The sequence below is a fragment of the Macrotis lagotis genome, chromosome 1, assembly GCF_037893015.1.
Source record: "Macrotis lagotis isolate mMagLag1 chromosome 1, bilby.v1.9.chrom.fasta, whole genome shotgun sequence".
Taxonomy (NCBI): Eukaryota; Metazoa; Chordata; class Mammalia; order Peramelemorphia; family Peramelidae; genus Macrotis; species Macrotis lagotis.
This window is the reverse complement of record NC_133658.1, coordinates 802,621,047-802,635,077: the sequence shown is the minus strand read 5'-3', so window position 1 is coordinate 802,635,077 and position 14,031 is coordinate 802,621,047. Positions and strand designations below refer to the sequence as shown.

The window sequence follows — 14,031 nt, the reverse complement described above, 5'->3', positions numbered from 1 at the left end:
TCAAGAATTCCATTTTCCCCAGCCCAGGCCCTCCTTCCTCCTCCGCCTGGGCCCATACGCTGAAACCCGCATCCATTGATCACTCAGAGGCACACAGATGCCCTCTGAGAACAGTTCCTATGCTATTAAGCCAGTGAGACTCTCCATCTGGAAGCAAGCTAAGCCTGTGAAACAAGGACCCATGCTTCACAATCTAGCAGGCTGTTGCAGAGCCATCATAGCAATATTCAACAGTTTTTAGAAATTGCTGTGAAAAATGGCATCCGTAGGTAGTGTCTTTATAGTTATCACAGCACAGCAGTAGCAAATCAAAAGTTCAAGCCATCGTGGGATTTTGACTTCTTTAAGCAAATATTTGGGTAGCTGGCCCTTTAAGATCCTCGGTGGATTGTTGAGCCCACAGGTCAAGCTCTTACTTACTCCAGCGTTTAGCAATGTTGTGACAACGTTTTTGCCCGGGAGGCCTTGAATGGTCGTTCCTTTTCCTGTGGTCTTTTGTACAACAATCACATTGGGCTTGGAAGTCATTGGGATGGTGGTGATTTTGGTGGTCGTTCCTTAGAGAAGGGGGAAGAAAAGGAGGTCCAAGTTAAGAGTGATGATGTTGGATCAATTCTACTTAGGTTGCACACAATTCATATCCTTAATCATGTGTCTCCTTTGGATGAAGACAAAGGCTTCAAATATCTTATAGATCCAACTACTGTCATCAATTTTTACTCCCAAATTTGGCTCAAGGTAAACCTGATGTGATTTAATTCAATTCAACCAACATTTATTAAGTGTCTTCTATATGCAACACACTGTGCTTATTGGGGTTGAAAGGTACCACAGCAATACCTAACCCTTTACAGAAAAGGAAAATAATGGCTCAGACAGCTGGTTGAAGTCACATACAGAGTAAGTGGAAAACCTGAGATTTGCCTTGAGATTCTCCAAGCGCTCCTTCTACTGTGGCATGCTTCCTATGGCCTATAATACTTCAATATTCCCAGAATCCATTACTTCTGTATGAGAATTCCCACTACCAACTTAGATCCACCCCTCCAAGCATTCGTAGACAGTCTTCGAAAGTTGCTGTGAATAGAAATGTTCATTAGCAATAATCTTTTCCACACTTGCTAAAGCTAATCTTTAGGCAATAGTCATCAGTCTATTTCTATAGCCTATATAATTCATTCATGTAATTTTTCAATGTATAATTAATTTTACTTTTTTCCCTTCAAATAAACAGTAATAGTTCACATTTATATGTACTTTTAAGATTTTCAATACGTTTTCCAAACTACCTCGTTGGGAAAGAAGGTAATCAATATTCAGATTTTACAGATGAGGAAACTGAGTAAAGTGACTTACCCAAAACAGAACTAGTATCAGAACTGAACTAAAGGTCTTTTCACTTTAAGACTCTTTTTATTACAACACATAGTACTTTTTTATTTGAATTTAGGCAGTTTATATATAAGAACAGTTTATCTTTGGAACAACTCTTTAACATCGGACACATAGTTGACATACAAGTACAGACTATCTTTGGAACAATTCAGTACTAAGAAAAAGGTCTTTATCATGGCAGGATATGAAAAATTAAACTGTCAAAACAATAATACTGACTGGAATCTGGAAGTCAAGGTATTTTCTACAAAATCTAAAAATATGACTATGCATCCCCTTTCACCAAAGTTTTTTTTTTCTTGTCATTAAGTGATAAATCATTATATAAATTCTAATTAGCAAAATCCCATTAAATCTGGTTTTATAACCATAAAACTTCAGCCAGATGAGAAAATGCTATTACTGATGATGATGATGATGATGATGATGATGATGATAATAAACACTTATAAAGTGTTTAGAATTAAAAAGTATCTTAGATATATTTTCTTATTTGATCCTTACAGGAGCCCTGTGACATAAGTAGTACAAGGAGTATTAACCTCTCTAAGACCCCAGTTATCTCATCTGTAAAATAGGAGACAAATATCTTAGATTCACTTACATTTTTCTGACTCCTAGTCCATGAATTTCTTATATAAGAGATGAAGGTATTTAGGAAGTTGTCACTATTGGATAATCTATATAAAAGGATTATGTTCAAAACCTTTATTATATCATAGACCCCTTTCTGAAAGTCTGTTCAATAAGGGATCTCTTCTTAGAATGTTTTTAAATACACAGAATTACAAAACAATGCTGAAATGTTGAAATACAGTTATCAAATTTTTAAAGAGAATTTTCAGTCACTTCAATTTAAGAATTGTTTTTCTAGAGCAATTAAAGTTCTCTATAAAAAAGGAACCAAATGTAAAAATCAGTAACTATTTATCTAAGATATACTGTAAGAGTTTCCTCCAATACCTCACTGAGAAGTGGAAGCGACTGGGTTTTCAAAAGCTATTTTAAATTAATTTGCAAATCCCTTCAAATTTTAGACTCCAATTAATTTATTCTACCATAGCGTTTTACTGCTCCCTAACATATAACTCCTTTTTCTTCAGAATAGTGACTTCTCTATTCCATAAACATACTGTTTGTTCTTGTCCTTACTTAAACACCACCCTGCTTTAAATACCCTCTCTCTCATGACCTTTCCCTAAACTAATTCTACCTGTACTTCAAAGTTCATCCTGAGTTCCATCCTAAAACTTTATGAAATGTTCTCCATATAAAATTTAGATATAAAGAGCAATACCACAGACCAATTAAGAAGGATCAAGAAATACTCTGTCAGATCCATGGAAAGGGAAGAAATTTGTGACCAAACAAGAAATTGAGTACATTACAAATTGAAAAATGGATAATTTTGACTATATTACATTAAAATGTTTTTGTACTAATAAAACCAATGCTGCTGAGATTAGAAGGAAAATGAAAAACTGGAAAACAATTTTCACAGCTAGGGCTTCTGATAAAGGTCTCATTTCTAAAATATATAGAGAACTGAATCAACTCTATAAGGTTACAAGTTATTCCCCAATTGATAAATGGTCAAAGTAAATGAACAGCTAGTTTTCAAACAAAGAAATTAAAGTTATCTATAGTCACATGAATAAATGCTCCAAATCATTATTAGAAAAATGTCTCTATGAGGTATCACCTTACACCTATCAAATTGGCCACAATGACATTTATTAATTCAATGAACAATCACTAAATAGCTTATTATTGGGGCAGCTAGTGGCCCATTGGATAGAGCGCCAGCCCTAGAGTCAGGAGGACCTGAGTTCAAATGTGACTTCAGACACTTAATAAATTGCCTAGTTGTATGACTTTGGGCAAGTCACTTAACCCCATTACCTTAAAAAACAAAATTAACAACAACAAAAAGAATATCTTTTATTATAAATAATGATCCTAACAGTTTTTATCCCTATGTACAATGTTTAAAAATAGTTTTCAAAGTGTTTTTGCCATTTAGGAACATTCAGAGAATTACAGAATTACAAGAGGCAGAAGAGACATCAAAGACCATCTGGTCCAAGTGATCCTTCAGCTTCCACAGAACACTGCCTTATCAGAATATTTCCTAGTTTCATTCATGAATCAACTGAGATGCTAGTGACTGAACTCCAGTGATATTAACTCCCCTGAGAATTAAACTGTGTGGTGAGTTAATAACAGTGTAATCTTTGGAAAATCACTTTTCTCTCTTAAGACGCTTAGACCCTTTCTCTGTAACATAGAGGGGTTAAATTGGATGATCTCTAAATTTCCTTTCTGGTTTATCTGGGGTAAACTTGCACAACTCCCTAATAACTTACTCCTTCCAATAAAGCAATCAAGTTCACACCATCTTCAATGATGATCAAGAAATCCAATGAAAAACTACAGTAATGTTTTGCAACTCCAGAACTACAGAGAGAGAGAGAGAGAGAGAGAGAGAGAGAGAGAGAGAGAGAGAAGCATCAATATGACTAAAGGCTGTGTGGTCAGAAGCAACAAGAGCAGAAGATTTCCTGAGAAAGCCCCAGGGTGGAGATCAGTACCCTTGGGGAACAGCAACATGGCAGGGCTAAACAGCTCAAACCTGGATTAGGACAGGACAGACCCAAGAATTCAAAATTCTCTAACCCGACCCACCAGAGAAGTCCTGAAAATCCAGCATTCCGAACCTCAAAGACTGAGGTAGAGCAAATCATAGGAGATAGAAGTATCACAAGGACCCAGAGGAAGACCAAGTAGGGTTAACCACAGCACCCAAAAGTAGAGCATGAGATAGAGCCTGGCCCTTGCACAAAACCCCAATTCAGTAACTAAAACTTGAGAGTTAAGTAAACAAAACATTTGACTACATCAAAAATTATAGCAAATCCAATGCTATAATGACAAGTAGTGATTCAAAGAAAAAGTAGATTTCCTACAAAGATGACATGAACATGTTAGAAGAAATTTTTAAAAATTAATAAAAGTGCTAAGTGGAAAGTTCTAGAAAGCTATTTAGCTTAAAAGAGTAAGTGGTAGACTGGTTCTGTTGTGAAGGCTGAAGAAAGGAAAGAGGAGAGAGGGCAAAAAAGAGGAGTACATGAATATAGAAAGGAAAACAGGGGTAGGACTTGCTATTTTCCAACATTAGGTCAAGAATATACAGACATGAAGGATGTAGGGAGAACAAAACCTCTCTGTTTATTTCTGAGATTGAATCTCTCTCTCACCTAAACCTTGTGTAAAGTACAGCAAACCATTCACAAGACTGATCCCATTGATGATCAGTACAGAACCTTTGAATTGCTCACTCTATTTTCAAATTGGGTCAATTCAACCCTCTATAGGCACTCCTGGAATCTTATCATATTGGTACAGGACTTAGTGTGGACATACAATCAATTTTCATCCTACTGAAGTTAAGAACGCCTGAACTCAAGCTATCAGGTTCATCCTTCCAGCAGGAAGGAATATAGGTGTGTGCCACCACACCTAATGAACCTCACTCACAAAATATAGGCTGAGTACAAACACAGAGTTTGGTGCTAAAATATATCAAACAGGAAAAATCAGGGATGGAGAGAGGGAAGGTATAAAGGGGCAATTTTGTTTTGTTGTTTTGGGATTTTTGCAAGGCAATGGGGTTAAGTGACTTGCCCAAGGTCACACAGCTAAGCACATATTAAGTGTCTGGGGCCAGATTTAAACTTAGGTCCTCCTGACTCCAGGGCTGGTGCTCTGTCCACTGCATCACCTAGCTGCTCCATGAAGGGGCAGTTTTGAGGAGGAGGAAAAAGAAACAAACTAAGGGGATGTTTAGATTGACCCTTAGACAAATGGAGAAAAGCTGAATAAATCATGAAATATTAATGTAATTGTAAAAAATGACCAAAAGACAATTTCAGGATATTCTGAGCAATATGAACTGATGCAAAGTGAAGTAAGCAGAATTAGGAGAACAATTTATACATGGACAAACACTATAAAGAAAAATTTTAAAGACTAAACAATGACCAACACCTCTAAGAGTCTTTTGATGAATCACATTACCAGCCTCCAGACAGGTGGTAAGCAAGGTGTATACACACCTTTTGAGTATTTCTGTTGTATTTTGTTTGATTATATTTATTTCAAGGGTTTTCTTTTCCTTCTCAACTAACAGATGATGGAAACTGTTTGGGAAGAAAAGGAGTTGGTAGAAGTTGATGCCAGGGAAAAAAAAAGGCCACTGAAACACTTATTTTAAATGCACAAAAAGGAACAAAAGGAAGCTCAGAAGGAAGCACAGGAAAGGTCAGTTTTGAAACTACCAATTAGAATTTATTACATTTTTTTAAAAAAGCAACCAGTTAAATCATGTTTCCAAAAGTTACCTTGAAATAAAGATTGGTAACACCTTATTCCACGTGCTTTTATAAACTGCCTCTCTCCCTGGAGAACACTTCAGACAACAAGGAAAGATATGAATCTTCATTCCTTCCAGGGATTTTAAGACTCCAGAGGCTTCCTCAAAGCTCAAGAAGGTCAATAGTTCTTAAGCTTTTAGCTCTGCTGTTGTGAGAGTCCCAAGCAAATTCTCAGAAGGTGAGGAGGAAGAGAAATGGAAAGCTGGAAACCTAGCTAGGAAGTTAGGAATGACAAAGGAGTCAAAAAAGGAGCAAAATGGAAGATGTCTTGACTAGACAAGAATGGATCAAAGATCTGGAAAACTGTCGGAAGACCTGAGGAACACGAAGCACACAAGGCAGTCCCTAGACTACCATAGAGAGTACAAAATTTAACCTTTCCCCAACCCTCCCCAAACAACTGCCTCATGTCACAGACCTGGAAAAAGGATAATCAGCCTCCAAAGCTTTAATTTCAATTATATGTGTGATATCACAAATCTAGAGTTCTCTGTATTAATGAAATGAACAAAGTATCAGTCCCTCCTACACCCTATCTTTATCCACATATTCACTATGTAAGATGCTACCAAATAATTCGGTTTAAAACAAACAAGAGATGAGTTTGGTTCTTTTGTAAGCTGTTACCAAAGAACTCAACTTCAAAAGATAGAAATTAATTTGGTTCTTTATCTAAATAAGTTAGACTTTGTAAGAAGAAACCAAAATATTCAAATTCAAATAAATAGAAATGAATTTGATACTTAAAAAATAATGCCAAGTATAGATCAGTTACATATTGGATCCTGTTTTGTGTTCTACTATATGAATGGAAATGTTCTTTTTTTGATATTTAAGTTCAGAATAAAATTTTAAGACAAAGAATCATGAGAACAATCTACACAAATACCACAATAATGTAAACTTTGTAAAGGAAAACATAAATAAAAGATATCAGAATTCAGATCAATTCATTAACCAACCTTAATTTCAGAGGGAAGTAGTGAACTAGAGGACAGAATGAGGCATATATTGTTAGAAATGTCAATGGTCCAATATATTAGACTATTCCATTTAACTGTACTTATTTGAAACTAAGTAGATTCTCTTTTGAGTGATGGGTAATCACAATGTTATGTTAATGTGAAACGACAACGGCAAAAAACACTAATAAAGAAAAACTGTCCTACAAAACATCAACATCATCCAAACAAACTTACTTAGCAATTTTAATATGAATGATGATGTGATGATATTGCTAAAAACTCCTCACAGCAGTGGAACATTATCAAATATTATTGATGAAAGAGCCTAAGACAAATAGAACTGCCTAAAAGGAAGAACGGCAAGATCCTACTGCTACAGACAAACCTACCTACTATACAAAAATCAAACAAGAGAGTTAAAATAGGAGTGTAAGAAAAGTTTGAGGCCCAGATGAAATGTGTATGCATGCAAAATAATGAAAAGGATTATAGGTTATAATTTAATCTTTTTGGTCTCTCTCACACACACACAAACACAATAATTACAATTATCAACTGCTTTATCTTCAAATATCAAGGCCAAGGAAACACACCCATGTACTACGTGCATTAAAACCACTTATCTTTCTCTAAAAATGTAGTTATTTTGCTCTAACATAGTCAAAGACAGTTCTACTGAAGTCCTTTTCCAATGATTCATTCTAAGCATGGAGAGATTCCCAAATTCTTGAAGGATACATCACTGGAGCATGAAAATATGTTCTGACAAGTCTTACCAAACTGAAAAGGTCCATAGACAGTCTGTAGCTGAGAAATAACCTATATAGCAAAGCTCTAACCAAGATGGTATACTCATCATTAGTGGTGATTTATTTCATCCATAGCAACACATGTAGATTATCTAAGAAATAGTGTAGAAATACGCAGAGGAATTTCAAATTGTGTCAGCAGAGGGAGTATTTACACTAAAAAATTTAAGTATCCTTGAAGTAATAAGCAAGAGATTTGGTATACCTGAATCAGACACAAAATGGGAAAAGAAATCTATTGTTATCTAGGAATATTTTTTCTAATCTTCTAAATGTTTATAACTCAAAATTTATAAAAATATGGGAGAAGTGTTTTTAAGCAGAATAAAATCACTGTACTCTTGTAACATTTTAAAGTCATTATCAATATACGTTGAATTTTAACAGATATTAATAATTTCTCCTTAAAAACTAGAATAAGATGATTTTCTTCATAAACTGACATTCATCAATTTGACAAAAATTAAATGTTCTACAATTATAATCAGGTTTAGGATAAAGTGCCTTATGGCAACTCCATGCTTTTGTTTTTGTTTCTACCTTCTAGACATAAGAAGTACTGATCAAATGCCAGTAATCACATTTCCTGATATTACCAAGTGAGAACCAACCATCACAGGTGCAGAAAATATTTCTCACTGGCAAAAATGAATCCATGGGGGATGTCTGATCAGAGAAGATTTATGTTATTATACTTTAATTAAAAAATAATAATCATGGGGTGGCTAGGTGGCACAGTGGATAGAGCACTGGCCCTGGAGTCAGGAGTAACCTGAGTTCAAATCCTGACTCAGACACTTAATAATTACCTAGCTGTGTGGCCTTGGGCAAGCCACTTAGCCCCATTTGCCTTGAAAAAATAAAAAACCCCAAAAATAATAATAATGGAAATGGGTTATCATGAAAGCATTCTATTTTAGAGGCAGCATTAGATAAGCCAAAATAAACCAGAGACAATTCCAAATATTTTTTAAAAGTAGAATAAATAGCAATTTCTACAATCTTGTTAAATTTAAAATAGGAAAAGTGGAGCATAAATGGAGGAATTGTAAACAGGATTTTTTGATGCTTTGTTTTTTTAATCATCTAAAGTAATATTACTTGAGAATAGCTATACAATAATTTTTCAATCTGAACAAAATAGTTATATACACTTCATTTTAAATCAAAAAGTTAACATAGTTAAAGTATTAAGTGTTCTCTATGTCAGAATTAAGAATCAGAAACTGGACTTATAACCATTCAAAGTAGAAAAGCAAACTCTGGATGTACTAATATACAAGAAGAAGTTACAAAAATTATGTCACAGTTAAAAATTCAAAGGGTATTTTTGGCTCATCTAATAAAACCTCCCCTTATTTTACAGAGAAGGAAGCAGTTTCAAAGAGAATGGTCTTGCCCAAGGTCATATAATTAAACCATTAAGAGATCGCAATCTGTTCACTTGAAAACAATGTGTTTTTTTTCCATTCTATATGAGATAATATATACTTCATGTCATAACATATAATATGTACCTACCAGAGACTATATTACTGCTAATTATCTTGCCTCCCAGAGTAGCTAATGATTTGGGTACTACTGTAATGATGCTACCGCTGGTTGTTTTCACATAGGTGGCAGCTCCAGGGGTTGCAGTCATTCGAGCCCCTATTGAAGGACTGACTGTTGGTCGAGTGTAGGTTGCCTGTGTGCCTATATAAAAAGAAAAATAGAAACCAAAACCTGGCATTATTTACAAATTTAAAAAGAATTATGTGTACTATTCAAACATACTAGTTTACAACCAAAGTAAAATACTGTTACCAAAAGTTCATCCTGTGTATTAGTATAGGAAATCTCTTAACTGGGATAATCATCTTCCCCATTTCTACCTAATGATAATTTGCTTTTTTTACAACCCTAAATCTAAGGCCACTTCCACCATGAAGTCTTCCCTTAATTTCTTCTTTCTCCAAAAATTTTCTTAAGAGTATTCTGTCTTGGGGCGGCTAGGTGGCACAGTGGATAGAGCACTGGCCTTGGAGTCAGGAGTACCTGAGTTCAAATCCAGCCTCAGAACTTAATAATTACCTAGCTGTGTGGCCTTGGGCAAGCCACTTAACCCCAGTGCCTTGAAAAAACTTAAAAATAAAAAGAGTATTCTGTCTTAGGGCAGCTAGGTGGCGCAGTGGATAGAGCACCAGCCTTGGAGTCAGGAGTACCTGGGTTCAAATCCGACCTCAGACACTTAATAATTACCTAGCTGTGTGGCCTTGGGCAAGCCACTTAACCCCATTGCCTTGAAAAAAAAAATCTTTAAAAAAAAGAGTATTCTGTCTGCATCTTTCATTTACTACTTTCACTTTCTATCTTCAATTACTTACTTACATACATACATACATACATACATACATACATACATACATACACTATTCTTCAATACATACAATATTTTCTCCCCCTCCCATTAGATTTTAAGTTCTATCCAATTATGATTCCAAATAACTTCTTTGGCTAGAGAAGAAAAAATCTCAAAGTGCAATAGAAGACATACATTTTTTGACCTGGCCAACATGGAAATTAATTTAGTCTGACTATATTTATTTATTACAAGGGATTTTTCTAATGGAGTAGATGAGACACAAAGCAAGAGAAGATAGTTCTAGGTGAGAGACAGAGACAAAGAGGGAAAGAAGGAAGGGAAGGACACATCTTTTTAAAATTTTGCAAAGGAAAAGTTGAATGCCCAAAGAAACATAAACTAAGCAGGATAGCTCTGAACACCACAGGTTAAACTTATAAAAATTTTAGGATTTGAGGGTATGGACTATTAGTTTTTCATCTTTTTACCTCCAAAGCCAAAAAATGTATTGCATGGAGTTAATGCTTAATAAATGTTTAATTATTAACTAGATGCACTTTTCCCCAAATAAGGTTGTAGTGTGTCATATCATTAATTTCTAGTTTTACAGTATGCAGAGGAACATAGCTACCTGAATCAAAATTAACTTTATTTGAATACAAATATTCATATTTTAAACACATAAATTTATATTTATAGGTGAATGAAATTGTTAAGTAAAAATATTTTACAATTGTTTTGTTCTCTTTTTTCTAATAATCATTCCTGCAAGTACATTTCAAAAGTTATAAGTTTTAAACTACTTGGTTAATAGTTGATTCTTTTTTCATATTTTCAGACATTCAATAAGCATTTATTAAGAACTACTGTGTGCCAGGCACTATGGTGAGCACTGGGAATACAAAGAAATGCAAATAAATAAATAAATAAAAATTCCTATCCTCAAGGAGCTCACATTCTAATGGTAGAAACAAAATACAAACATCTGTAATGTAAATTGGATATAATTTGATATTATGTATCTCCAGGATAAATGGGAGATAATTTCAGAGAGAAGAGGATACTAAGATCAAGGTAGCCTGGGAAAGGTTCTTGCAGAAAATAGACCTCTAGCTCATTCTTGAAGGAAACCAGGGAAGCAGAAGGAAGAGATGAGGAAGGAGAGTATTCTAGACATCCAGAGAAAATGTTTAGAATTAGGAGAGGGAGTGTAGTGTGTCAGAGGAAGAGCAAGGAGGGCAATGTCATTGGATCACAGAGCATTTGGAAAGGTAAATCATCAGCATCATCACTGAACAAATTATGCACAACTGTTTACCCAAAGCTATCAAAAATATCTGCAATAGATCAAGATCAACAAACCATGACCTGCAGATCAAATCCTATCATTGTTTTGGGGGATTATATTTTAGAATAGAATATATTCTTTTAAAAGTTATATTGAAGTTTTTTGTGTTTTACACCTCAGTAATTTCCCAGTAATCCTCCTGATTCTATATACAGTCCTTTTTTTTTTTCCCTTGGCAAGGCAATAAGGTTAAATGACTTGTCCAAGGTTACACAGCTCATTATTATTAAGTATCTGAGGTCGGATTTGAACTCAGATCCTCTTGGCTCCAGGGCCAATATTTTATCCACTGCACCAACTAGCTGCTATGTGGCACAGTGGATAGAGCACTGGCCTTGGAGTCAGGAGGACAGAAGTTCGAATCTAGCCTCAAGACACCTGTCACTCACAAGCTATGTGAGCTTGGGCAAATCACTAATTCCTGACTGCCTTGAATCCAGGGCTATCTCCAGTCATCCTGATTCATATCTGGTTACTGGATCCAGACATCTCTGGAGGAGAAAGTGAGCACTCCCTGCACAATAAACCAATTCATGTGCTTGTCATGACATCACCTCCTGATGTTGTGGCCTTCTTCAAAAATGAAGGACAAAGGGATGGCTAGGTGGTGTAGTGGATAAAGCACTGGCCCTGGAGTCAGGAGTACCTGAGTTCAAATTCGGCCTCAGACACTTAGTAATTACCTAGCTGTGTGGCCTTGGGCAACCCCCTTAACCCCATTTGCCTTGCAAAAAAAATCAAACAAAACAAAACCAAAAAATAAAATAAAATAAAATGAAGGACAAAAAAAACCCCCATTTAATGTTTAGCTTGCATTACACTCTAAATAGACTCCATAACTATTTTACAACACTAGTCATTTACTCAGCAAAAGTATAATGAATGGAAATGTACTCTGCATGATTTCATATGTAAAACTGATATCATATTGTCTATCTTCTCAATGGGTTAGAGGAGGGACTGGAGGGAGAGACTGAATTTGGAACTCAAAATTTTTTTTTAAAGTGTTAAAATGTGTTTTTTTTTTAAAAAAAAACAGTCTATTTGAACACCTAAAGATAATACTTCCCTCCCTACATGGACGCTATAGTCTAGCCAGGGAGATGAAATGTACAAATAATGCAATTCAAGGCAGAATGTGAAACTGTATTCAATAGGAGAGAGAAAATATTCCTGAGGGTCAGTACAATAGGAATCTCTTTCTTGGGGTAGCAAGTATTAAACTGGACTTTGAAAGATTTATCAGAATTTGCAGAGGCAGGAGAGAGAAGTTAAGAAAAGAGAAATGAACTTTTTGATCTTTGAAGATAGAATGATTAAGAATAGGGGAAGGGATGGGGAAGGGTTTCAGGGGCTGTGTATAACAAAGAACAATTAGCTGGATCTGGCTGGAGACTGTCCATAAGAAGTGCCAGGAATACAAAACACACTCCCCTTCAACTTAAGTTCTTAAGTGACTCAACATTTTTGTTCATATGTATCTTAGGGTTTTCTTTGATATTTTAATATCTCTAATTTTTTAAAAATCCATTGTACAAGGATTTAGCATCAATGGGGTCTACTTAATATAGATTCTTGCCAACCCAACATGTAAGAACTAATATTTCTAAGGTTAATTATATATATACAAAGGTACTAACTATAATTAATTTTTCCTTTTAAAAAAGAAAGTTGGTTAAATGGACCTAATGAACTATTTTTAGTACAAAGTTAAATTAGTTTCAATCATATTTAAATGAGTTTTAAATGAAGAGATCAGTATTAAATGTCACTAATAATTTGATAAATTAAGCTCTAAAATGTAAATGAAACATTAAAGCATACAAGAGGATTTAAGGAGGATTTTTTTTTTACTGTATCTCACTCTTGTTTATAATTCACTGACTGAAATAAACAATGATTTAAGATGACTCGTGAATTATATAGTCTAAGAGGAGACTCAAACATAAAATATTCTTTCTAAAAGTATCATTTGTGTCAATTGAAAGAAGCAGTAGTGGTATTAAGAGACTGTTCAACACTAAAGTTGAGTGTTGAAATTGCTTCTATTAAGGGAATCACATGAGCAAAGTTTCTACTCCAACAGAATTAGAGAAAGTTAAAACCTAGAGACAGCTTAGCCGAATTCCATTATTTCCTAAAGAAGGAAGCTGAAGCCAAAGGGTGAAGTGGGTTTGTTCAAAGTCACAAAGATGAAAAATGGCAAAGGCAAAACTAGACTGGTATCTCCTGATCTTGGTCTAGTGTTCCTTCTATTATACTAAACTCAACATATTTAATATCCTAATGAAATAAACAATGTATAGAAGTGATCTTTGAAGAAAGACTCAAGACTTACCAGTAGGAGTGGTAACCAGTTTAGTTGTCATAATTGCCCCATTGCTGCTCACCACCATAATGGGTGAATTGCTACTGGTGGGCAGTGTTGCTGTGACTGGTTTAGGTAGGATTTTACTTGGTTGAACCTGCTGAGTGATGATTTTAACACCTATGAAAGAAAAATTATATATATGTATGTGTGTGTGTATACACACACACACACACACACACACACAAACATATACATATAATCACAAATGTTTTTAAAGTTCTGAAACATTTCCTTCACATGGACCTAAGAGGGCAGTAGTTTCACATATTTGTTTTATATCATATTATATCAGCCCCTTGCCACCCCCCCTTAAAATTACATAATTCTTTATCTTCCCTTTTTCAGATCCCATATTCCTGAAAAAAC

General features: G+C 34.9%; 1 protein-coding gene across 9 annotated transcripts in view; it reads right to left on the bottom strand.

The window, feature by feature from the left end:
- The window catches only part of EMSY (EMSY transcriptional repressor, BRCA2 interacting), a 183,956-nt gene that overhangs the window by 52,360 nt on the left and 117,565 nt on the right, over positions 1–14,031 (bottom strand). For all 9 annotated transcript variants that reach the window (XM_074216919.1, XM_074216921.1, XM_074216920.1 and 6 more), the window contains 3 exons: positions 13,633–13,782; positions 9,124–9,297; positions 421–557 (listed from right to left, as the gene is read on the bottom strand). In XM_074216919.1, coding sequence (XP_074073020.1) covers positions 421–557; positions 9,124–9,297; positions 13,633–13,782 — 461 coding nt within the window. The remainder of the gene's footprint in view (positions 1–420; positions 558–9,123; positions 9,298–13,632; positions 13,783–14,031) is intronic.